The sequence below is a fragment of the Thermobia domestica genome, chromosome 15, assembly GCF_964235325.1.
Source record: "Thermobia domestica chromosome 15, izTheDome1.hap1.1, whole genome shotgun sequence".
Classification (NCBI taxonomy): Eukaryota; Metazoa; Arthropoda; class Insecta; order Zygentoma; family Lepismatidae; genus Thermobia; species Thermobia domestica.
The window spans coordinates 133,995,505-134,021,927 of record NC_137468.1 but is presented as its reverse complement, the minus strand read 5'-3'; the positions used below and the strand labels follow the sequence as shown (position 1 = coordinate 134,021,927).

General features: G+C 35.7%; 1 protein-coding gene across 1 annotated transcript in view; it reads right to left on the bottom strand.

Moving 5' to 3' along the window:
* Positions 1-6,864: 6,864 nt before the first annotated feature.
* Positions 6,865-26,423, bottom strand: part of LOC145671248 (60S ribosome subunit biogenesis protein NIP7 homolog) — a 37,988-nt gene continuing 18,429 nt past the window's right edge. Inside the window, exons 2-4 of the mRNA XM_081740163.1 lie at positions 20,303-20,528; positions 12,654-12,794; positions 6,865-7,549 (exon numbers count right to left, since the gene is read on the bottom strand). Of these exons, the coding sequence (XP_081596289.1) occupies positions 7,430-7,549; positions 12,654-12,794; positions 20,303-20,528 (487 nt within the window). The 3' untranslated portion in view covers positions 6,865-7,429. The remainder of the gene's footprint in view (positions 7,550-12,653; positions 12,795-20,302; positions 20,529-26,423) is intronic.

Below are 26,423 nucleotides of genomic sequence, written 5' to 3'. Positions count from 1 at the left end.
TTCATAAAACGATTACAAATATTTTTTATAATAAATATGGATAAGATAGAATCATATGAATTACAATCCTTTAAACCTAATTAAAAAACAATCAAAAATTTAAATAAGCCAAACAGGTCTATTGAATTTGATATTGACGTGGGTGATGGTTTCATACATCCTTATTATGCTGATATTTATGTAACTTTTGAAATTAGAGGTAGAGATGCTGATGGAGAATATACTACTGGTCAAAATATTAGACTTATTAATAATTTCTTCCCACATTTGTTTTCTCAAATTCAAGTTAGTAAGCATGGACAGATATTAGATATTATAGATTATCCTGGTTTAACTTCAACAGCTGTAAATACATGTACGATTTCAAAACCAGAGGCAAATCACTATGATGAATGTGGATGGGAAGGAATTACGTGGGCAAGAACAGATGAAGAAATAGTGTTTTTGCTCAGACTTTTGCCAGGATTTTGTTCAGATTTTAAAGATATTATGTGGAAAGGAGGATTGAAATATACATTTAAAAGAAGTGGTTCTGATGATAATGCATTTGCTATTTGGAAAACAAAAAAGCAGGATGGAACATTTGAGAATGATCAACCACATCCAGGTAAACTTAAGATTACAAATATGGAGTTAAGAATGCCTATTGTTAATTATGAACCTAACTATGCCACCTTGTTAAGATCTAATATGTTAAAAGAAGGTAAGATTCCTATTTCATTCAACACGTACCAATGTTTGCAGAAGACTGTTAGTGGAAAGTATTTAGAATTCGATTTAACCACACAATTTAACTCAAGTGAATTTGATATGCCTAATTTTGTGATTGCCTTTTTCCAAACTGATAGAAATGATAATCAAGAAAGAGATTCAAGCTATTTTGATCATTGTAAAGTTCAGAATATCCATTTTCGTAATTCTAGAAATGAATCTTTCCCATTAGAATCTTTAAACTTAGATTTTGCAAAACATAAGTATTTGAAAGTTTATGAAATGTATACGGTATATAAGCGAGCTACAATTGGAAATACTGAGATGTTTTATTATCCTAAAGAGTTTTTAGAAAATAGGCCGATGTTCGTAATTAACACAAGCAAGCATAAATCAGTAACTGTAAGTGATAGAACTAATTTGAAACTGTGTTAATTTTGAAAGCGATGTACCAGATAAAACAATTTGCTATGTTGTTATGATTGGTAAGAAAAATTTAGAGTATGATGTTGAGAAAGAAAAAATAATTGAGAAGATATAAATCAATTATATGTTTATTAGATTTGTTTAGTTTGTAAGTGTTTTTATGATATCATAAAAACTTATTTAATAAAATGACTATTCCAGATAACATTTCACGTGAGAATTTAATTGTGTTAATTGAAGATACTATATTAAATCTTGAGAAGTTATTAATGAAAAACAAAAGGAAGTTTAAGAGAATAAAATGTGTTTATATTACTCTTATTACGTTATCAATTCTATTATCAGCTTCTACAGAGTTCATCAATGTATTTATTCCTGTTACAGTGTATTCAATTATTACAACTGCATTTGCTTCGGCTTCTGCTGTTATCACTGGTCTATCAACACGGTTTAATATAGCTTCAAAGAAAGAATATTATAAAAATATGGTGAATCGAATTGGGCTGTTTAAAGATGAGCTTAATGTAATTAAGCTCATGAATGGTGAATTAACAGATGAAAATGTAAGAGATATTGTTAACAGAATCAATGACATACTTAACGAAATTCGAGACTATTAGAAAAAATTCTATATAATAAATATGGCAAAACACGTTGATTTTTTAAATAAACTTGGAAGTCTTGAACAAAAACAGGTTATTGGATTAAGAGAATTAGAATTAAATACAGAATATAAGATTGTGAAAATGGAAAAGATTAAAACTAAGTATGGAAAGAGCACTTTAGTTGAATGTGAAGAGTTTAAGGTATTTCTTCCACTTAGATTTACAAAACACTTAACAGATAAAATGATTGATGAGATCGTTAAAGATGGAATAAAAATCAAATACACAGGTTTAAAAGATAATTATCCAACTGTTGAGTTCTGTATGTAAATTTCAAATGAGGATCGGTTTTGTAAATCCAAAAAATGAACAAAAATATGTTGTCAGAAGTAAAAAATGGAGTGGTTAGAAATGGATCCTCAAAAGAAATTTATACTTACTAATAACTTTAATGTAATTGTAAAAAATGTGCAAACCGAAGTTCAAGTTGTTTTTGATATTAACGGCTGTCTATTCAGCTTGAATTATGATCAGTGGACAGTTTAAGAAGTCATTGTTTCCTATAGAGAACGAGGTTAGCAGAAGATTCCATTATCAGTATCCGAACTTGTAATTTTAAGTATGTTTTAAGTATGTTTTAAGTGTATAAGTGTTTTTATAGTATCAACATTATAAAAACTAAGGCCTTTGAATATACAGAACACAATGTCATTTGAATTTTAAAGATACATGTATAAATAAGGATTTATTTGAGTTTTTTGTAATTATATCCTTAGAGTTATGCAATTTATAATACATTCAATAGATAGTCAATTTATTTCTCTATTGATTGCCGTTTGAATTTTGAAAATCGGTTAATATTTGATGAAGTTATAACAAATTCGAAATAGTATCCTTAGAGTTATGCAACCCGCAATACGATCAAAAATAGCATTTTTTTCTTTATCGATTGTCGTTTGAATTTTGAAAATCGGTTAATAAACAACGAAGTTATAAAGATCTGGAGATATTTTCCCTCATGAGCCGCCATTAAAACAGGAGTTGATTATCGCTTCAAAAAATTATTTACCTTATTTAGTACTAGTTCATTTGTAATAGTTTCAGAGCTTAATTCATAATTTTAACAATTCTGGAAAAACATGTTAAAAAGAATTAGTTTCCAACCCTGTTTGTCACGTGAAGGTAAAAATCATCACGTTACATTGTCACGTTATCTAGCTACAATTTTGTCTCTCTTCACAATCGAAAAAGTTTTAAAGTTCTTAGTTCAGTTATAACGTGACAGGATTAGTATTGTTATTACTACACTTCCATATACTGCTTGATTACTAAAAAGAAAGAAAAGAAAAACATGTATGCCTGAGGGAATTCAACTTGTGACTTAAAAAGAAACAAGTTCTCCTTTACATTGTTACTACAATTATGTTCATATGGAAGTCACGCTTCAAAAAAGAAAGAAGGAGAATGATCGTAAATCTCATGTGCATATATGCTATTCCTTCTCTCAACTGAATATATGTATATGCGTGTGGTGAAAGTGTATATATACGTAACAGCGAATCAACATACTTTAAGTTCGTATTACTCAGCTATTAGTAGGCCGATTTCGATCAAACAAAAACTATTTTTTCAATCAAAGACAGCACTATAAGTTATAAGTTTTAGATGTAAGCGTTTTATGAGTAATTTCATAAAACAGTAGTTTATTTATCTTTACTCCCAATTTGAATAAGGCATCATTCTTACCCTCCATTTCAAAAATGCACTTATATAATCACTCCACTTGTTATTATTAATATGATTGATAAAGATATGATGGTTCTTAAAACTGAAATAGTAGTCTAAATTCTTATAGGGTAATGCATTATTCCACAGCTCGTGTATTTTATTAAGATGATATTTTGCTCTTTCATCAAGTTGAACTTTTCCATTCTTATAGTCGATGTAAAATTCTAAAAACATTAGTTTGATATAATTCAGCTCGTTTTGTAAGTCTATAAATTCTTTTTCAGATAATTGTTCAGGATTTACAATATGATAAGCAAACGCACCTATTTTTTCTGTTTCATCATTTTGTTTGCTCATTTTATTCCGGCATGCTTTACACTCATCTCGTCTTGTATTTCCATTTCGAGCAAATTCTTGATATTGTTTTAATTCTCCACAAATTACACACTTTTTCATGATTTATTAAATATAAAATATCCAAAATAATTAATTCATTGTTTTGTTATAATTACATTGATTTCCGCAATTTGATTTTAAATGTGATAAAAGCAAGTGCACAAGGTACAATACTCAATCTACTTTGCGCTCTGTAACTTTGTTTAAGTACTATGGACAGTGGTGGGTTTGGGGTTGGATGGGGAAAGTGCGTCAGAACTGGTATCAATGATACTACTCAAGGTTTTTAGAATTCCTGGAAAAAGAGCCCTCTCTTTCTGTCCCAATGTATAGCCTCCTATCTGCTGTTCTGCGTTGTTGCCACATAAAGACTATAAATTAAACAGCTTTTAAATGGAAGAAAATTAATTTTTAATTAGCGCGCTTTAATATTACCCTACCAAAAAAAAAAAAAAAAAAAGTAAAAGTGAACATGCAATATTAATACTAACAAACATTTGGACGAATTTTGAAATGTATAAAATAAATAGTTTTCATAATATTTTGGAAAGAAATATGCCATGTTACTATATAGGGAAATCCCATCGCATTTCGAGTGTTGGACACAGCCTTAACCATACTGTAGGGCTATTACCATTTACACACACACAAAAAAAAAAAACTTCAAAAAATATATTTTAAAAAATCACCTTTGTGGAGTTATAAGAAGTAACTTCAGCCAATATTGTAGAGCTATTACTGAAATATTTATTTATTTATGAAAAGTAAACAAATTCGCCTTTGAAGTTCTTAAAAAAAGATTTCATAAGGTTGTTAATAAAGTATTGATTTACGAAGTAGAAGTCAAATCATTAGAGCCCTGTTTGAGAACTCTTTTTTTTATTTCAACATGAGAGTATGCTAGCAGAAAAAAACACTACCGTTCATGCGCATGTACAACATGCGCCTGGAAAACCCTTGAAATTGGAACACTGTTTTACGCCTGATCATGTGCTCATGTTTTTTAAAAACATTGCGTGTTCAGTCCCTGGAAACGGAAAAACACAGGTAAACAAGGAAGAAGTGAACACCTGGTTTGTACCTGGAAAACACATGTTTTATACCTATAACCGAACGAAACATTTGTAGACTGCATGTTTTGCAACTGATCTTAACGTGTTTTCTGTTCAACAGCAGCTGATCATCCACTGAACATTGCATGTAAAAGGAAGAAGACCAGTGCTATTCTAGTATTGTTCGAGAGCACTGAACATGCAATGTACAGGGATCGCAAACATGCAGTGAAAGGGGAACTAGAAATAGGCGTAATTTTTGGCCCTTTAACTTACATTTCTGAGGGTAGAAGAACGAGACACCGGAATTTTGCTGTATAGATTTTGGCGGCCATTCAACATCAAATTTCAAGATGGCGGCTATTATTTCAAAATGGCAAGCATCTACGCTACAGGGTGCACTTTTTGGTCTTTTATCTTTGAGGGTAAAAACACGAGACACCTGAAATTTGCTGTATAGTTTTTGGTGGCTATCCGACTTAAAATTTCAAGATGGCAGCCATTATTTCAAACTAGCGGGCATCTGCACTATAGGGCACAATTTTCGGTTTTTTAACCTGTCCCTGGTCTTTAGACCTACTAGCTATTTTCCATTTTGTGGTAATTATAAAAATGTGTACACTGTTGAATGAAACTCGAGTTCGAAATTTTGCTGAAGGAATAAGAATCAAGACTGAATTTCCAGCAAAACAGTGTTTCTAAACATACCAGTATCTGCTGCTGGTTCAGGAAAATATAAATTCGCACCTGCAAATTTCTACCCACACAGTGAGCCTTCCAATATTGTCGAGATTAGTCTGTTTTGCTGGAAATTCAAGAATTCATTCGAAAGCAACATGTAGCTGGACACTGCATGTACATGATGTTGATACAAGCAACATACACCTAATAACAAAACACCTTCCTTTTTATATGAGAAACCCATCTGAAAATGGCCTTTTCTCGAATTTAAAACATTCTGTCTACCGGGCATGTTTCTTTTATATTTCAGACAGTGTACTGTTTCTCTGTAACCTGCAAATACATGCTATCACTACATACCATGTACAATTCATGTTTATACAACCCTTTTCTGCTAAAACAAACCACCTGGAAATCCTATTGTCCGTATTAAAAACATACCATGTACCAGACATGTAAACGACAAACTCCTGCTAGATGAACAATTCTCTGGAACCTGCATGAACATTCGGCAATACAGGGAAAAAACAGCTCATGTTCACAGCAGATTTCTTTTGAGATTCAGCATAGCTGAAAATCACGTTAAAAAACGGAACAAATTATATGTAATATGCAGAAAATTTTCGTTCAACATTTAAAATACCGGCTGGCCTGGAACGCAAATGTACATATTTACAATATCGGTGGAGTACAGTGTATGTGTTGGTACCATTACATACGCAGACACGTTTTCATTAAATACCACGTGCTACACATGAACTTACATTCGCTGATCTGCACATGTTTGCAGCCCGCAACATTTTCTTCTGAACATTGCATGTACATGCGCGTCGCACAGGTACTGATCAGTCAATGTACAGTGCACACATGTGATTTTATGTCAGAACAAGAATTATTACATTCAAAAACAGGTGTTATTTCCCGGGTAAGTGCCTGTTTCTGTTCCAAACCATTTACTTTACACGTAACACGTGTAGCACATGAGCAAAACATGCGAAAACAGGCACTGTACATTGCCTGTTTTCTTAAAAAGTTTTCATGAGGGGATCATTAGAATTACCTTATTTTTTGTTTTGCAAAATACCATTATACTTATTTGCCTTTATATCGGCGAACTAATGGAAATAATGTAATAATATCCTTATTAAAAAAAAACTGCAGTATTACTCCAGTCGTCACTCAGCTTCCATCTAGGACTAATACTAAAGTTGTTGTAACAATCATTATGCCTTCCGTCACCTAAACTGGGATGCAATTGAAACTAATTATCTGTATTAATCATTTATTCTGACTTATTAACACTTCACTGTGTATATACGATTTTTATTAATTTTTTTTCAATGCCAAGACAGCAATCAACGTCATACATTCCACTATTGCCGGTAATGTACTGCAAAATGCAAACACCCACCAATACAGGTTGCAATCCCATTCATCAATCAAAAAGTAAGTAAGTAATACTGAAGCACTGGCATGAGATGCAACAGATATCATAGCAACAGTTGGCATAAACATTGACATTCCAGATAAGAAACTAAGAATTTCAAAACCTAGCAAAGCAATTGCGATGCTCAGCCCCACTGTCATCTGTACGTCCTTCTCTGCGTATTCATCATTTGCATATTCCAACGGCAAACAAGATTTAATGTTTTCATCTCGATCCCACAGTATTATAATGGTCACTGTTAAATGTGCAATAAGAGTAAGAAATCTTGTAGGCACAAGTCCCTCCGTATATAGTGTCATTTCTAAATCAACAATATCATTAACACGTAGGGATATTATGCAGTTCCTTAGTATCAGGGAATTGACATACACATTTAGTTCTAGTTATATCAATGCATCTTCCGATCTAACATATTCACCAATATCAGCTTGGTGGAAACAAACTATTGTCAATGGATCTGCATGCTTGCATTCTGCTGTAGACTTAGCCGCAAGACCAAAACCCTGAGGAAAAAAGAAACTTTCTCAGTACTGTTATTATTACTCTTACTGTTATGTAGCTCTTAATAAATAATAATAAAAAAAATTCCTAATTCAAGATTTTTTAAAAGGAAAGATATTATTACTTAATACTTAAACAGAAAACTTACACATTGTATGACAAAACTTATACAATTTACAGGGTGCCCACTAAATGTTTGTTCTTGAATTCTAAATATTTTCCAAGATTTTCCAGGACTATTTACATTATTTTTCAGGTCTATTTTTCTAAATAAAGAGCAGATGTGAAGCTTCAGCCCAAAATCCCCCCGCAAGACCGACACTGCTCACGGGGTGTTAAATAGCGCGGACAATGTAACGAAAACCACATGAGAGAAAATTACAGCCTTTCTTCTCATTTAGCATCCTTAGTATCGTTTTTCGTCCATGCTGCACTTACTTGGCGTTGTACAGAGCTACAATTACCTCTGGTGGCAAACATTTGAACTAATTGTTTTTTCTACACCAATCGCTTATGCATGTTTCCAAATATAGGCCTACTCCTACCAAGTCTGGTTGCATTCTGTCAAGTGGTTATGTCTCCAGAGCTCTCTGAACAGTGATAATTATTTTATGATAACCCGGTATATACACAGAGTGTTAATGAACTATACCAACAAACTATGTCTGCGAAAGGGATTCCCTACGGGGTATACTTCCCAGACATGCTTCCAACGGAATTCTCGGATGTTCTGATTTCAAGATGGGACTTCGGCGGGAAGTCTGAAGTGTTAGGAACCGCTAGCTTCACAGTTCGTCGTATTTTGGATAACGCGATATATTTTTCACGGCATATTTCACGTATAAGCGTGAAACAAAACATCGCAGCAAGCGTTATTCCGAACACGAGGAACCGTGGTGCCGCGGTCCCTAACATTTCCGACTTCACACCAAAGTATTCCGTGTTTATTACTGGCAATGCTGATATTTTGATTTATTCGGACCCACCTTGAAGTCAGAGCACATCTGAGAATTCCTGTTGGGAGTATGCCTGGAATTATGCCCCCATACGATATCCATTGCCTATCCAATGCACATCGCTGAAATACATATTTTTGGATGGAATATGTGGGTCTTCAGGGCTGGCTTCAATTTGAGGAACAAGAGAAAGTCTAAGGGAGACAAGTCTAGAGAGTAGGGTTGGTTATTGAATGACATAACTTCCCTCTTGGCCAGAAACTCGTGCAACAGAAAGGCAGAAATGCGGTGTGTAACCAAGCACTGTCGTGAAGCAGGATTCAGTCGCTTTGCTTGGCGTACTGGGAGCCTACCCACTTGGTTCGTTGCAGCAGACATTTCATCATTTCCACGTACGTTGCAGCTTCTAACGTGGTGTCCTCAGAGAGGAATTCTTTATGATGAAATCCTCAGAATAGAAGACCGCATGCATTATCTTGATGCGTGATCTCTTACTTCACACCTTCACGCTTTCCTGCGACCCTGAAGCAGTCACTCTATACTTTCTCGCTTGCCTTCTGGGTCGTATCTCAGGTACCAGGTCTCTATCTGCCATATCGATGAGGTCCCTACAGGCGTCAAGCCGAAGTTGTATTTGTTCTGGAGTCAAAGTGTGGGGCACGAGTCGGGAGCATGCTTACATTTACCCAAATCCTGGGTCACGATGAGGTGGACCGTCTCACGACAATATCCACTTCCTCTGCTATCATTCGCACTGTCACACAACAATCCTGGACCAAAAGTTCCTTCATCTTCTGTACGTTATCCTGTGTCCTTGGAATTGCAGGCCGGCCAGTTCAGAGAGCATCTTCCACGGTGTCCCACCCTTCTCGAAAACGTATTTGGTCTAGGAATTAATTCGTGCGGGTGGACAAGAGATGGCGCAACGAACGGAGCGTCCCACAGTTCCGTGTATACACACATGTGTTGCAAACCCCTGTCATCGCGTATCGTTCGTAGTATAGGGCAGTGGATTAAAGCGTCAACAACACCAGTTTGTAGTTAAGTGAACATGGCGCAATTTGTGCCTGATAAAGTGTTTTTGCGGGGTGTCCTGCTGCATTACTTTAACATGCAGAAAAGTGCGACTGAAAGTCATCGTATTTTGGTGGAAGTGTATGGTGACCATGCTCTAGCTGAGCGAACGTGTCAGAAGTGGTTTGCACGGTTTAGAAGTGGTGATTTCGGCTTGGCAGACCAAGAGCGAGCTGGATAGCCAAAAAAATTTCAAGACGAAGAATTGACAGCATTGCTCGAGCAGGATTCGTGTCAAACGCAGGAACAACTTGCAGCAGCATTAGGCGTTGATCAAACAACAGTCTCCAAACGCTTGAAAGCCATGGGAATGATTCAAAAGATGTCACATTGGGTTCCACATGAATTGAAAGACAGAGACGTTGAAAGACGAAAAACCATTTGCGAATTGCTGCTTCAACGACAGAGCAGAAAGGGGTTTCTGCATCGAATTATTACGGGTGATGAGAAGTGGATCCATTACGAGAACCCTAAACGAGAAAAAAGGCCTGGGTGAAACCAGGTGAACCAGGTCCATCACAACCAAAACGAGATATTCACTGTGCAAAGGTTATGCTGTGCATATGGTGGGATATGAAAGGTGTGGTGTACTATGAGCTGCTGCAACCGGGTGAAACTATGAATGGAGAACGTTATCGACGACAATTAATGCGTTTGAAGCAAGCTCTGGCCAGAACACGACCAGAATGGGAGAACAGACATGATAAACTTATTGTTCAACATGATAACGCTCGCCCACATGTCGCAAAACCGGTCAAAACCTATTTAGAAAATGTCGGATGGAAAGTTTTACCCCACCCGCCGTATTCACCAGACGTTGCTCCTTCGGACTACTACTTGTTCGATTGCATGAACAACGATTTGATTGGACAGCGGTTTACTTCTTCAGAAGATATCGAAACATGGGTCTCTGACTGGATCGCTTCCAAGGATGAGGACTTCTTTCGCCACGGAATCCGTACATTGCCTGACAGATGGGCGAAAGTAGTGGCTAGCGATGGACAATATTTTTCTTAAGGTATTTATGTATTTTGTGTTTGTACTACAGCTTCAATGTGTGCGTACCAACCGCACGAATTAATTCGTAGACCAAATATAAACCACCCAAACACACTACAAAGAGACAGCACGTTCTTCGTACAGTTGTCGGCATTTCGTAAGTCTCTTTCGTTGATTTTCTAAATTTGAAACAGAACATGATATTCGTTCGCTGCTCCATTTTCGTATCCATTTTTGGTTTCGACCGCGTGCACTACACCCTCATGCAATTTGCTGTGTACACACGATAAGCACACTTGCAGCGCTGATGTGAGCAGTATGACCTTATTCACTGAACTTTTAGGACAGAGGTTATATAATGTCCAAGAAGAAACTGATGACTGAGACTCGAGACTTTTAATGAAATTAAATTTTTCTTTCAATGAAAGAAAATTTTCTTTTGAAAAGGAAAAAACTATAATGCTCACACTTGCTCAATCTGTACTGTTCACCATCAAATCACAATATTCCTTTGCATTTAATTTCGTTATTGTTTTGTTTGTTTATTTGTTCTTATCCGTTATAAAATCTATTCGCACGAAATGTTAAGCAACTTTTACTACTTACAATAATGAGCAGAAGAAAAAGAAGTAAATAATATATATGGTTTTCGAATCGTAACAAAATGAATGTTCAAATTTAACGTTAGTAACGTCATTTTGTACAAAAATAAATATTTTTCATTCTTTTACTCATTATTATAAGTTGCAAAAGAATTGTTTTCGTCCACGTTCTTTATCTTCAGTGAAATAGACTTTATAACACATAAATAAGAACAAATAAATAAACAAACAAACAAACAAAAAAAAAACGAAATTAAATATTAAGAAATATGGTACTTTGATGGTTAAAGGTACAGACTGGGAAAGTGCTTAGAACTGCACATGCATGCCGAAATTCTCAGAGCTTACACTTGTGATATAAACGGATCATTTGGTCTAAGATATGCAGATTAATAAGTTTTCATTAGAGAAAAAAAAAACCTATACTCTATAGTTGAAACATTCTATTTTGCAATTATAGAGTTAATCCTCAGTTGCACCCTTCAAAAACTTATCAGATTTCAAGCGCATATCCAAATATATTTTTTGCATGTCAATTTCTTCATTAATCCACCATAAGTTGCTCTAACATTATGAGCTCCTACGTAAAATTTAAAAGGAACTCAAGACTGAGTGTATTCCAGTATAGTAAGATATCTCGTAACTGACAATAGCAAAACTTGGCCGCTTCCGGATACCAGGTTTCGCCGCATAATTGGATAAACACTATATATTTTTAGAACTTACATGCTTATATATTGCGATTGCAGTTGTACTTCCAATTTTATTAATACCTATTTTCATTGATTTCGAACTGCTAACTCTTCTCACCGTTATCTCAAGCAATTCAAGTTGCAATTTAAGCGTGGGAACATTTCTCCTAGCCTTAAGCGGCATCACGTAAACGAAGATTTTAAAATGTCTTTATGCAAACTCAGTATAGCGGCATACGCTGAACTATTTGCGAGTAAAGTTTGTAGCACGAGTTCCGGCCGCGTAACGTACAAAAAAAAAGTGATTTCTCTTAGTTAATGAAATGAAATGAAATTAATCTTTAAGTTTTACGTCCCACGGTTATGGCGGTTAGACTAAAGGAGACGGTGATGATGAGAAATGAATGAAATGGTGGAATGAAGAAAGTGGGAGGAAACGGGATAACCCCGAGAAAACCCACGCACACGGTGATTGTCCACCACAAAGTTCACTTGGCGCGAGCTGGGATCGAATCAAGGACCACATGCACCACAGGTGAACGCTCTACCACTGAGCCACCGCGGCCCCCTCTCTTAGTCAATGAGCTGCTTAGAGTAAGGTATTGTGTCAAGCGTTTGTTCTGGACTCACCACCCGAGGTGAATCAATGAAAAATACAAAAATGCCATTGTTTTGGTATTGCTGGCTACGAGAGACTTTACGGTATTTGTATTACTACGAACATCTTAAAAGACCTAACAATATAAACTGATGAATACAAATATTTTGAATAGATTATCTTACCAAAGGCAAATCACTCATAGATAAAACAATAACACCTTGATACTTGGGTGTATTGTCCGTGATCCTTCCTAAGCCAGACTTCATTACATGATGACCATATAAAAACTGCTGTTCTGCTGCAGGTTTTACCCAAATTTTATACTGAAACAAATGCAATAAAAAACAGCAAAGTAATATAAGTTTTTCTTAACATAACTATCTGAAATAGTAAAAATACCTTTTATCTATTTTGTTTTACTTTAATCATTACACCAATATAATAAATCAGCAGAAAATTATGATAACGTAAGTTATATAATAATCGAATATGGAATAAATTTGTCTCTGGGTGGGAGGGTGGGGGATCATAGTTTTTACCTTACCGCAATGCGTAGCTCATTCCCGCTATCTATATTATATACTAATTACTTACGAAACAACAGCAAGGTCCCGTCTTATTTTAATACAGGTATTGCCGAGTACAACTGATCTAAATTAATTCCATTTCTTATCCTAATAATGGATAGTTACAGCAGTCCACTTATAACGAACTTGGAAATAACGATTCCGCTCACAAGTGAAGTTTGTGGTGGACAAAAACCGTGTGTGGGGGTTTTCTCGGGGTTCTTCCGCTTTCTTCATTCTCATTTATTTCTCATCATCACCGTCTCCTTTAGCCTAGCCGGCATAATCGTGGGACGCAAAACTCAAAGATTTCATTTCATTTTCGGAAAAAGCGAATTATTGGATATTACGAAGATAAATGAAATCCCCGTCACACCACCTATTTAAAACATGGAAGAAATGACGGTATATTACCAACAATATTTTCCATAAAGACCGCTTATAAAGCGAAGTTTTCAGAATGGGATCATGTTTTCTTTTCATATACTGGTAGATAACACAGGTACCGCAAAACTGATTTTCATAGCTGTTGTCGCTGTGCAAGCCATGCATGACACACTCCTCCCCGTCCCACTCGGATGACAGCAGAAACCGCCCCGGGTGCAGGTATTTTCGGCAACGCGCGTCCACCAGAGTTCATGGTTGAGGTTAAAAATACATCTCTGGTTTCACTGGAGGTCATTGTGTTAGACGCGGAGAGAAAGTGAAGTGTGTTTTCCGATAGCTGCAAGGTAGGAACACACCCGAAGTTGATTTTTTAACTCGTCTTTGTGCATAGCTAGATTGAAAGATGGCAAACAAAAGGAAAGGCATATCTCTTCAAACAAAAGTAAAATTATAGACGAAGTTGAAGACGGAAAATCGAAGAAAAGTGCGATTGCTAAAAAATATGAAATTCCGCCGAACACGCTCTCAACAATTTTAAGAAACAAAGTGGAAATGAGAAAGAAGTTAAATGAAAACTATTTGGCTGTGAATAGGAAGAAAATGCGTGGTGCTGTGTATAGTGACGTTGAAGATGGCCTTCTTAGCTGCATTTGCGATGTAAAGGCGAAAAATATTCCAGTCAGTGGACCGATACTCAAAGACAAAGCAAAAATGGTTGGCTACAGTGGTACATCGGACTGAAGAGTGTTTGTGGTGAGAGTGCTTCAGTGAATGATGGCATTATAGAGGAATGGAAGAAAAGGTACCAGGATATTTTATCCAAGCTCGGCGTGTGTGACATTTAAAATGTGGACGAAACGGGGCTCTTATACCAGCTTTTGCCACAAAAGACTTTCTCTGTTAGAGGAGACAAGTGTGAAGGCAGAAAAATCAGTAAAGTTTGCATTACCGCTTGTTGTGCTGCAACAGTGACGGGTCAGACTGCAAGAGTTACTTGTTGTAGGAAAGTGTAAAAATCCGTGTTGTTTAAAGGGAAAATGAAATGAAATTTTTGAGTTTTACGTCCCACGGTTATGCCGGTTAGGCTAAAGGAGACGGTGATGATGAGAGATGAGTGAAATGGTGGAATGAAGAAAGTGGGAGGAAACGGGAGAGCCCCGAGAAAACCCACGAGCACGTTGTTTAAAGGGAGTTAATTATCTTCCTGTTAAGTATTATGCCAACAAGAACGCGTCGATGACGAAGGAAATCTTTCGTGAGTGGCTTCTGGACCTCGATAAGATGGAAAACGCAGGAAGAAACGTTCTGTTACTTTTGAACTATTGCACCGCACACAATACGGTTGTAACCCTTCTTTTCCTTCATCCTTCTTGCATTTCAAGATGCAGCCTTTGGACCAAGGCATCATAAATGCCGTGAAATGCCATTACCGCAAGAGAGTGCCTGAAGTGATGTAATTAACATCCGCCTTGAGAGGGGAACTTCATGTGGCAATTTAAATGCTCGCAGCAGCATGGCGTACGTTGAAGTCACAGGTCGTCGCAAATTATTGGCGCCACGCAAATTTTCTTCGTGATGAACCTGATGTCATTGCTACAAATGTGACAAAAGAGGCTGTTGACCCTGAAACTTGGGAGTAAATTTCACGAAACAGCGACACTGGGAATTACCTTTCTCGAGTACGTCGCTGCAGGTGATGCGCTTGTAACTGAGGACCGATGTTGGTAATTCAACTGCGGAAAGCGTGCGGGAGGCTACGAAGGAAGAAGCAGATTCCGATGATGAGGAAGTAGTGGAAAATGTGAAACAACCGTGAGTTCCAAAGAAGCGATCCAAAGTTTGGAAAACTTGCAACGCTATCTTTTCGAACACAGTAACACGGTGCCGGATAATGCATTTCGGGCACTCGAGGAAGTGGAAGCGACGTGCTACGAACAACAGCAGTAGTCACGGTTTAGAAGAAAATTACATACTTCTTCAAGTGTGCTTGAATAGGTAGAAAGAACTGCAGTATGTACGATAGGCTAGATAACAACCCAATTAATAAAATTATCTTCAGATGTAATGCTATACTGCTTTATATTCTTTTTTGTATATCTGCTTGTTATCCAATCCTTTGTTTTTTCCCCCATAATTCGAAAAAAATACATGAGTTTGTTTAATTTCGTTGCGGGTATAAAGAACACTGTGTTGATTCCTTGAAATTCGTTATAAATGGACTGCGCTGTAAGAACTGGAGAGGTCCTTCATCAAATCGGTACTAGTTGATGCGCATTCCAGGATCTTGTCCCTGGAAATGATTACCACAAACTAGATCTATAGAAGGATTAATCTTTTAATTTTATGAAAAATATTTTAATTTAATCGTATCAAATATGAATAGATGTTAACATAATAGCTACTTTTCATTCATAACAATCGGACATCACTCTCAGAATTCAAATCACTCATGTGAATGACTTGTTTTCAGCATAATCCAGTTAACGAATAATATAAGCAAACTAAAATTTCCTGTTCTATTTCAAAGCAGCATGATTTATTCGTAAACATATAAATATGTTATTGGCAATATTCTCTCAAATTCCCATCTAGTCGTCACCATTCAAGCCTGTTAGAGGAATAGAGGGCACAAAATGTTGAAAGTTTTTCTAACATGCGTTGAGTGAGACTCTGCAAAGAGGAGGTTATTTTACAGGGTTGGCAAAAACCATGGTTTTTATTGAAAAAAAAAACAAAAAAAAGTTTTTTTGGTTTAAACCAGGTTTTTTTGGTTTAAATAATTTGCTCTATATATTCATATCATATATGGACAGAAATAAGTTTGTTTCGCCTTGATGTTATTATGCAACAACCGAGTCATGCTGGAAGGAGTCACATAAGCTTAAAGCGGAATAAAAACCACTTTTCGAGTTACATCCGAGAGAAATTGTCCTATATTTGAACTCGGAACCAGGACTAATTGGACACAAATTCGATACTTCTGCCAACTCACTCACGAAGAAATCCTAATAAAAAAAATACGTTGTACTGATCTTTACATGCTTCTTAATATAACTGTCAAGAATCATTTCAGAAGAACAAAAAGATAAACAGTTGCACAAATGATACCATTACACCGAATTACATATGGACAATTTCAAAGTACTACGGAGTACAGAAGAACTAATTTAGTTCAAGCTACTTAACAGGGACTTTTATTGGTCCAAATTAAAGAAATACAACGACTTAATTTGCATATCAGTAAGAAAAGTGAATAAAGATACGAATTATTTGAGTCTACTTTGGCTCAAACTCATTTATACATAAATAGATACCAAAAATACTTCTCATTTCACTAAATGCCTCTCGTGGAGTCTGTATGACATCCTCCCCCCCCCCCCCCACACACACACACAAAGTACGGCATTTTGATGTATTTTATCAATAGTAAACATTGAAACGAAACAGTATTTAAAATTTTTCTTTGATTGCAATTACATAACAATAATAACTACAAAAAAAATCACAAAACAGACATTTATAAACTTATATATGTATTTAAAAAAAAGTTGCCTTTGTAGTATAACATTTTTGAGTAATGAATGGGGAATTTAGGTCTGAATATAATACGAATTATATACGGGAGTGAAACGTGATAACCCACAAATGTGTGTTCATCAAGATTTTACAAACACTTACACTTTTACGAACATTTTTCGTTTTTCGGTTTAAACCAGAAAAACTAGCTGGTTTAAACCTTGGATTAAACCAGCCAACCCTGTTATTTTATATGCAAAAATTTAGATTCTGCGTTTAAGATCTTTGTAACAGATTGCAGATAGTTTATAGATTGAGAGAGGAAGTGATTAATATTTACCAGGAATATTTTAAGGTGATCTTGAATAAACATTCTCAGAAGAAGCTAACCAAGTCCAAGAAAGTTCTGTCGCTTTTTCACCCACCACCTTCGAACTTCGATATGTCACATAAGATGTACCTGGAAGTTCAAAAAAATAGTCCCCATCAGCATCGACGACCTTCTGCCAACGTTCTGGAATGCCATGGATTCCATCGCGTTAGAACTTCGTGGATCGTGAAGAGAAGAAGGTATAAAATGAATTTTGCTCCTCTACTAGGGATTTGAACTAGGGTTCTCGAAGGTGACTGCCCATGGAATGGAACAGGTGTTAATCGGACGGTGCAATGTCCGGGGAGTATGGCGGATGCAAGTGTTTCCCATCCAAGGTGCGGAATTGTTTCCCGGGTGATCCTAGCCACACGGGGCTTAGCGTTGTCCTATAAGAGGAGGACTCCTTTGCGATTCAGACGTGCTGGCTCCAGAGTTTTGAGTTTTTCTTGAACACGGCTCAAAAGATAACAGTACACAGTTGCATTGATGCTCTGACCAGCTGGTAGCAGTTCCCAATACACAATGTCGCGAGGAGTCCAAAAGACAAAAAGAAGGACTTTCTGATGCAGTGCTGTTTCGGCTGTTTTGGAACCGGTTCATGGGATGCTAACCAATGATGACGGCGTAATGGAGCTTCGTACAGGTTTCACTTCCCATTACACGTCAACACCCTGTCTAGAAATGAATCCTTCCTCACACAAGATAGCAAAGAAACGAAAATGTCTGCTCACATTGCCTTCTGGCCGGTGTCAAATCATGTGGGATCCATCGACCCACATTTTAGTGCTTGCCAAGTTGATAAAGGTGCTACTGAATGGTTTCTCCTTTCACACTGAATGGTAGTCCTAGTTCCTCACATGCCTCGCCACTGCCAGCCTCAATTGCTGCCTGAAGATCTTCATTTTGAACATGTGTTTGGTCTTCCGGCACGTGGTGCGTCTTCAAGTGTTTTGTCACCATCCTTAAACTTACTAAACCAACGCTGGACTGTTCCCGTAGTCACGACACCCCCACCAAAGGCCTATCTTCCGGGGCAGCGTTTGACTCCAGTTTGAACTCGTACAGCATGCACGTTCTTATGACGCTCTGTGGAGGTGCCATGTTCACTCTATCCTTACGCAAGTTCACGGTGTAACTGAACTGCCACAATCAGGTAATATGTTGGATATACCCAAACCAACAACTAACATTCGCCTTATCTTCATTCACATTCATCTCACGGTGTGAGGGCCAATGGAACACAGACCTCCACAAAAAGCGACAGAACTTTCTTGGTTACCTTTATAGTTTAGTGATTCCCAACCGTATCAACCTGCCCCCTCCCCCCTTAGTGAATGCTGTAAACTTCACGCTCAGCTCATTTCCCATAACAAAATCCTAACTATATATAACATTACATGAAGTGACATAAAATAAAGGGGTACCTTCGGTTGACGTAGAAAGTTGAAATTTGGCATGATTGTAGGTTTTTGGGCATCATCCAACAGAAAGATTGCCAAAAGCGAATATATATATATTAGATAGAGTCTAAAGGAGCGATGAAGAAATTCCTCATGTTATTTAAATGGTAGTTTTTTTTATCTATAATTTCATATTTTAGGTACTTGGAATTGGAATAACAACTTGAAATTAGGTATCCTTGTACATTTTCGATTCCGTTAATCAAGTAAACCGTCAAAAATAAAAATTTCCAACTTTAGAGTGGTCTTATTGGAAACTCAAAAATATTTACCATGTTATTTACATGGGATATTTTCTACACTCCAAAATGTTTAGGCACTTCCAGCAGGATTAGAATGATGAAACGTGGCATGACTGTAGCCTTCCGGGACTAACCCAAGAAAAAATTGCAAAAACTGAAAATTTTTAATTTTTAAGGGGTCTAGAGGTGGAATGAAGAAATTCCCATGTTATTTAAATGGGCGTTTTCTTGCGGAAAAAAAAATACTTTTAGATAGTAAAAGAAACTTGAAATTCGGGTTTAAGAAGTACGAGGCCGTAGGTCGAGCAAACGTGAGGTCTGGGGGCGCATCCCCAGCTAGCCAAAGGCTTGTCTCATATATATATCATTTGTGAAGATGTGTTAAAACTAAATTATAAATAGTCATCATAAGTTATGTATTTATAATTTCACAGTTCATTTCTGTCAGTTGCTTGCACCCCCTTTCTCGTTCTTCACCCCCCTTCTTCCCAGATTGGGAACCACTGTTCTAGTTTCATGGAACAATGTCAACCTCCTAACATAGACTTGTTTAAAAATACTAACAGGAACTTAACATATTTTATTCCTGGTTCCTAACATCTAATTCCTGATATACGCGATATCACTGGTTCCTGATATAAGCGTAAAAACACGTACACATTATTCTGTGTGTGTCGAAGATTATCAAAACACAATTATATGTAATAATAAAATCTTATAGATATTCCTAGTTGTCAACTTTTGAGTACTTAACTAACCTTTATAACACACCAGATTATTATCTCAAATCAGTAAAATATTTTCATCCGTCAAACTGATCATTAGTGATATATTTATAAAGATTCATTAAAGAAAATAATTAATGTTTTAAAAAATTAATAACTAAAATACTTTATTTCTATTTGCAGATTTCTGTACACGGAGAATAAAAGCAAGTGAGAACAAATGAAACGCGATGTACAAACTGCTGAAGCAAATATCACAAAGTGGCAAATAAAGTGCATGATGTGTTTAAGCCACCAGAAATCTCAATGGTTTATTTGCATGTAAATAACTGCAAATTTAATATACAATTTTGTAAAAGCAGAGCGTGTTACAGTAACAGTTATTACTTTATACAATTTTCTTGGTATAATTTAGCGTTTGTTACAAGATTATGCATGTTTTGGTTTCTATCACTAAATATCCACACCAAGTTCTGCTTATACTTCACTTATACCAAATTAATTTAATTACTTAAAATAAGTCATTGAAAAAGTAAAAACATAGTTCAACTTGAATACCAACCTGAGCATAAGGTGCCAAATAGTTTAATGCAGTCACATGCAATACAAATTTTCCTGATTTTGTGAATTTTCCGAAACAGGTTCCAGCACTGACTAGATGATCTTGTCCAAGAGTTGATGCTAAACTGAAAATCCGCTCAGATAGGTAATAAACACGGTCTTTCTGTTCTCGGAAACAATACACTCCATCTGGGCGATCAATTAACAGTTTTACATTTGGACCAATGCTGAAAACAAAACGAAGACAATAAATTTCGAGAAAATATGCTTAACGTAATGTGAATGTACTGTCACAGAATCGATTTTCCTTTTTTTTCTTATGAATTACAACACTGTGACAGTTGCCACTACGCAAACAAAAGCAAAGTCAAAACGTTGTTAAGATAGATACAATTCCATCTGTAACTCCACAACACAACACAAACTGCTTACATCTATATTTGGATTAAAGTTACTGTTTTATTATAAAATTTCCTCAACATCTGAAATTAATATTAAAATTTATGTAATAATGCAAGCCTGGAAAGTACAAATGTTGCCAATGAAACTATAAACGCACTAATCCTAGAATCAGGCGACATTTCAACATGTCATTAAAAATGAGTATGCCTTATTGTCCTACAATTCGTACATAAATTCTACCCATTCTCCAAATTATCCTGCAGTAAAATTAATTTTATTTAAAATAAGCTGGCATGTTTCACCTCATTCGCGTGTTATGAGGTTTTGTCAAGAGGAAAAATGATTTGGAATGAAGAATGCGGTGGAAAGGGAAATTGACTGGAACCGATTCATCTGACCTAGTTCCCGGAACAGTTTAGGAATGAGTTCCTCGAAATAAAAAACCTGTTACGAGGAACTCACTCCCAGATTACTCCGGACTAGAAATGCAAAATAGCCGGCTTTTTTTGAAAAAAAAAAAAAAAAAAAAAAAAAAAAAAAAAAAAAAACGAGAATTTTGGAAATTTTGGCTTTTTTCATTTTCATGATTCTTCTGTTTAAATAGCTTTCTTATAGTATAGTCTAAAGTTAAATAAGATTTCATGACCTAAATGCCATATTTCGATCTGGAATTCACCATCATGATGGATGGAGCACATGGTTGAAGTAAATATAAAATACGTAGTATTTGAGGGCAATTTTAGAAGCTATTTAACAACTTTATTTTAACTTTTGAATTATCGACATTTTTTTCTTCTCTAGATCATTTCTTTTCAGTCATCCGTGTTTCACTTCTTAGAGCTTAGTACTCTAGCTTCTAGCACATAATTAAACTTATGTTTTTCAATATATTCATCAGAGCGTACTTCAACATTTCCGTTACACTGTAGCTGTGCAATAATTTACCAATAATCTTCCGGACATAACTTTCAATACCATTCCATAGAAATAATCAGTATCGGATTTAGAAAATATATTGGAGGGACTTTTCTGATTTTTTTTTTTTCTAAAAATTCCTAACTTGAGTACAGGCCTGTACTCATAAACTTAAGCTCCTAACTTGAGGAGCTTAAGTTTATGAGTACAGGCATAACAAATATTTCGTTACGTTTGTATATTTAGCTATAATCTTCCAGATACAACCTTGAAGACCATTTTATACTGATAATCAGTGGCGGATTTAGAAAAGTATTTTAGGAGGAGCTTTTCTTATTAATGCTTAGTTTTTCTAAAAATTCCTAATTTTTTATTTGAGGACAGCTTGAAGTTTATGATTAAAGGCAAAACTAATATTTAGTTTGTTTTAGAAATTCCATAATTTCGAGGTAGAGGCTTCAACCCGAAAGGCATTCCCACCCTAACCCTCTTCGCAAATCCATCACTGCTGATAATTAGTAATAACAAAGATTTAAAAACGATTAGAAAGAAAGTCGGCCAGGACTCACAGTACACGCACTATCTCTACACACACAGATGGAATTAAGAAAAACTTTTGTCAAAATGGTCGAATGTGGGGTTGAATCCCGGACTTCACGACAGAAGCGCAAAAGCTAACCACTAACTAATGTTTGTTGTGCAGTTGTGCTTAACTTAAACGTGTTTTCTCTCTCTCTTTCTCTATGGCCATAAAAGTTCTCTATTGACTTCTGTCCTTATCCAATTCAATCCAGTTTCTACTCTGTATTCCTATTTCTGCTAGATTCATCTTAATATTGTCCTCCCATCTGGGCCTAGGTTTTCCTAATGGACGGTTCTCGATTGGATTTCCAGTTAAAACTTTGAAAGCATTCCTACTTTCTTCCATTCTGGCTACATGACCTGCCCACCTGAGCCCCCTAGACTTGATGACTAACGATGTTTGGTAAACCGTATAAATTATGTAGTTCCTCCTTATGAAGTTTTTGCCATTCTCCATTCCCGTTCCTCTTGGGTCCAAATATTCGTCTCAGAATTTTATTCTCAAATAATTTCAGTCTGCGTTCTTCCCTCAGCGTAAACGACCATGTTTCACAATCATAAAGCATAACAGGCATAATTATCATTTTATATATTTTAAGCTCTAAATTCCTTGAAAGAATTCGCGACGACAAAATATTTTAAACTGAATAACAACAATTTCCTGATTTCAGTCGACATTTAATTTCTTTGTGGGTATGATTTTGGTCTGGTAATAATGATCAAATATATTTGAAAGTATCCACTGTGTCGAAAGTATTAATTGATATTTTAACGCTTTCATAATTTGCCGCATTACGATCCTTGTGAACTTCCTTGTATTTATATTTATCTGCATTTACTCATGTCCCTGCAAGCGTTTAATAAGGCCTCTGCATTTCTTTCGAATGTTATCCTATCAGATTTACATCATCAGCATACACCATAACCTGGTGAATACAATTCAACTCTAGGCCCTGGTTCCTATCTTTGATTTTTCTTATAGCGTACTCCGGAACAAGGCTGAATAATAACGGCGATAACGCATATCATTGTTTCAGACCAATCTCGACGTGGAAGCTCGCATTTTTCTACTCGGACTTTACTCTGGAATGTTATACAATGTTTCCCTCCTAACCGAGTTGTAAGACTTTCTAAAATCAATAAACAGTTGATGTACTAGGTAATATATTCCCATTTCTTTCCGAGTATTTGTCGAATGGTAAATATCTGGTCGATTTCGACTAAATCCACACTGATAATCTCCAATAATTTCATCTGCTTATGGGGTTAATCTTATTAATAGAATGTTAAGAGAAGTGCCTGGATAATTATTACAATCAATTTCGTCGTTTTTCTTGTGAATTGGAACAGTGATTGATCCATCCTCTTTTTAAATGTATTCCATAGTTTCTTTTTCTTTTTTGTATATATAAAAAAGTTTCGTAACGATATGTTGAATTTTCTTGTTAAAAATTCAGATACCTTCAGAACTGGGTAAACTATAATGGTGGTTATATATTCTACAGCCTAGGAAACCATACGCTCAGATGAACCGTCTATTACGTATATGATCCATAAACAGAAAATTCGACACTTTCCCGATTCTGAACAAGCTTAAGGAACAGTCAGTGCATTACAGAATTTGAACCTTTAGCCATTTTGCAGATCGGAAGCACCTGATAGGTGGTAACAGATTATTACGTATGTGATCAATCAGTGAAAAATTTGTTCGAAATATTCATACAATGTATATGAAAGTTAAAACTTAATTGCATCACCCGAAACGAAGCTCTTGATGTGCAATTTCTCTCATATTTTTCTTTATTTTGCTTGAAAAAGTGCGGGTGTGATATTTTGAAGTAAAAATACTACGTACAATTTTGCTAGTTATTTGTGTATCATTTTTAAAGTACTTATTGTATATAAGAGAGGTTAAAATATTATTACATATATTGGTTAATCCTTTGAAATTCATAATGTAAATGTTAAGAATTTTGAAAAATCTTTTTGAAATTCATGGTTATTACCCAGGTTTCATATTATCTGCATCAACCACTAATTAAATAGGTTTTTTCGTTGTAGAGAAGCGAAACAAAGTCTGCTTTATCAGTTTAAAGCAAAATTTTCAAAAAAAGCCCAAAATTTCCCAAGCAAAAAAGCGAAGCAGAAAAACGGAGTTTTTTTCCCAAAAAAAGCCAGTTTTTTCCGAGCCCTTGCATCTCTACTCAGGACAATAGAAACATCTTTGGATACTGATTCCCAAACTGCTCCGGAAACCGGTTCACATAAATCAGTTCTTAAACAACCGTAATTCACAAATTCTGCTACATGTGCATTAACCAACACCTAATATACTTTAAATAAAATGAAAATTTGCTTTTAACCCTGTATTTGATCGTGTTGCTTACAAGCAACATCACTTTCTATTGCATTATACGGACAAAGATAACTTCAGTGCGTTTATTTGGCATTACTGATTTCTTACAATATCCATATACGTGATTTGTGGAACACTTGTCTAGATAGTTGTAAACTTCGTCGACAGGGACAGTCAGATTCAGCACTACAAAAGCACTGTCTTCTGAATTCCGCGGAAGTTTGTTATAGTTGTGGTTTTTTGGTCTATCGGAAGACATTTCAAGGAAACTGCTGCTAATTACTATTTCTAATAAATACTCCTAAATATAATTGACCATATATGCGCAATGTGATTAGCTATTATAACTAGGGTAATGTTGCTTAAGAAAAAACATCCTGTATTCTGTGTTGAAAATACCTTAAAAATTACGAAATTAGGGTCAGAATAACGTATTCCAATCATTTTAAAATAAATAACAGTAATTTATCAATGCTTGCCAATTAAAGGGTTAAACTAACCTAATCCAAATTAACCATAATAGGATATGTAATTCTCAGCTAAAAATTACAAAAACAAAAAATGTAAAAAGCTTATTTTCGAAAGTACATGAGGGGATGCTGTTATCCAAAAACCCCTAAGACATAGCTGGATAAAATGAACGCCATCAAAAGACATTTCGTAATTTTAAAAAGTTATACAAATGGAAAACAAATCATGAATAAAAATAATATGAATTAAAAAAAAAAATTAAAGAACAGTCAACGCTAACCGTCAGCAAATGCAACGCCGCAGAAATACTATGAAAAATGTAACAAAGTTTACTGAACCAAGAGTTGACACTAAATTTCGTTTTACAGTTTCTATTATAACAAACAAGAAGAAACTAATAAAAGTACACTCTTGACATAGGACGGAAACAGCTTCAGCCTTCGATCACAATCATCACAAATTTTCTCTAAATTCAATTAAACCACACCATGCCGCAAAACGATACCAATGTTTGAACCTAATACAAAACATATTTTAAAAAGACGAATTTACGCTCTTAGCATCAAATCCATTAAACAGTTTTTCAATCTCTTTATTAACTCTACAGTTGCCATGAAACACAAATTGAAGTACGTGCTTCCACGAATAGGATAACAAGCACATAAACCTCACACACTGACACCGACCACATGGGGCTATGATCACCTAACATCACGGTAGCGAACTACCACATGACTGCACATTAAGGGCAGACACCTGTAGAAAAAATAGAAACTTCAACAAATTCATCTCACAACAGACATGGCACCAAACCCACAACAGTTCCGGTAAATGACTAAACATATAAGAACTGTTTCCAGTTACTGTCCTAGTCAAAGTAAAATCTTACCGTTGATAGTTCCACCAAGCGAATGTAGGTACTGTTACCTGTACGTAAACAAAAACAACCAACTAAGGGACGCAAAGCCCCATTAAAAAAGAAAAGTGACCCATAATACAAAGTTCAGCATTTAAAAAGTACGAATTCACTAAAAGAAACACTAGGGTTTGCTTAGCTTTTGAAAGGCCTCACGTTGGAATCCAGTGAACAGACAATGTGACTGGAAATTTTCCACAGTTTGATTTTCATCCGGCAATGGCAGAATGATAATTAATAATAACACCATGACAGGCACCCATACCATTTTCCCTCGCAGGACGTAAAGCTTTACATTTAGGTTTCTACGATGCCTAAATTTTATGTATTTCGTGGCTTTGGTTGTAATCGTTCTATGTAAGATGTATCTCTCTCTTTCACGAACTCACTCACTCTCTTTTAATATCATATATATATATATATATGGGTGATTCCACGAAAAAGGGAAATTTTCTGTCACGGGCATTTCTTCAAACTACT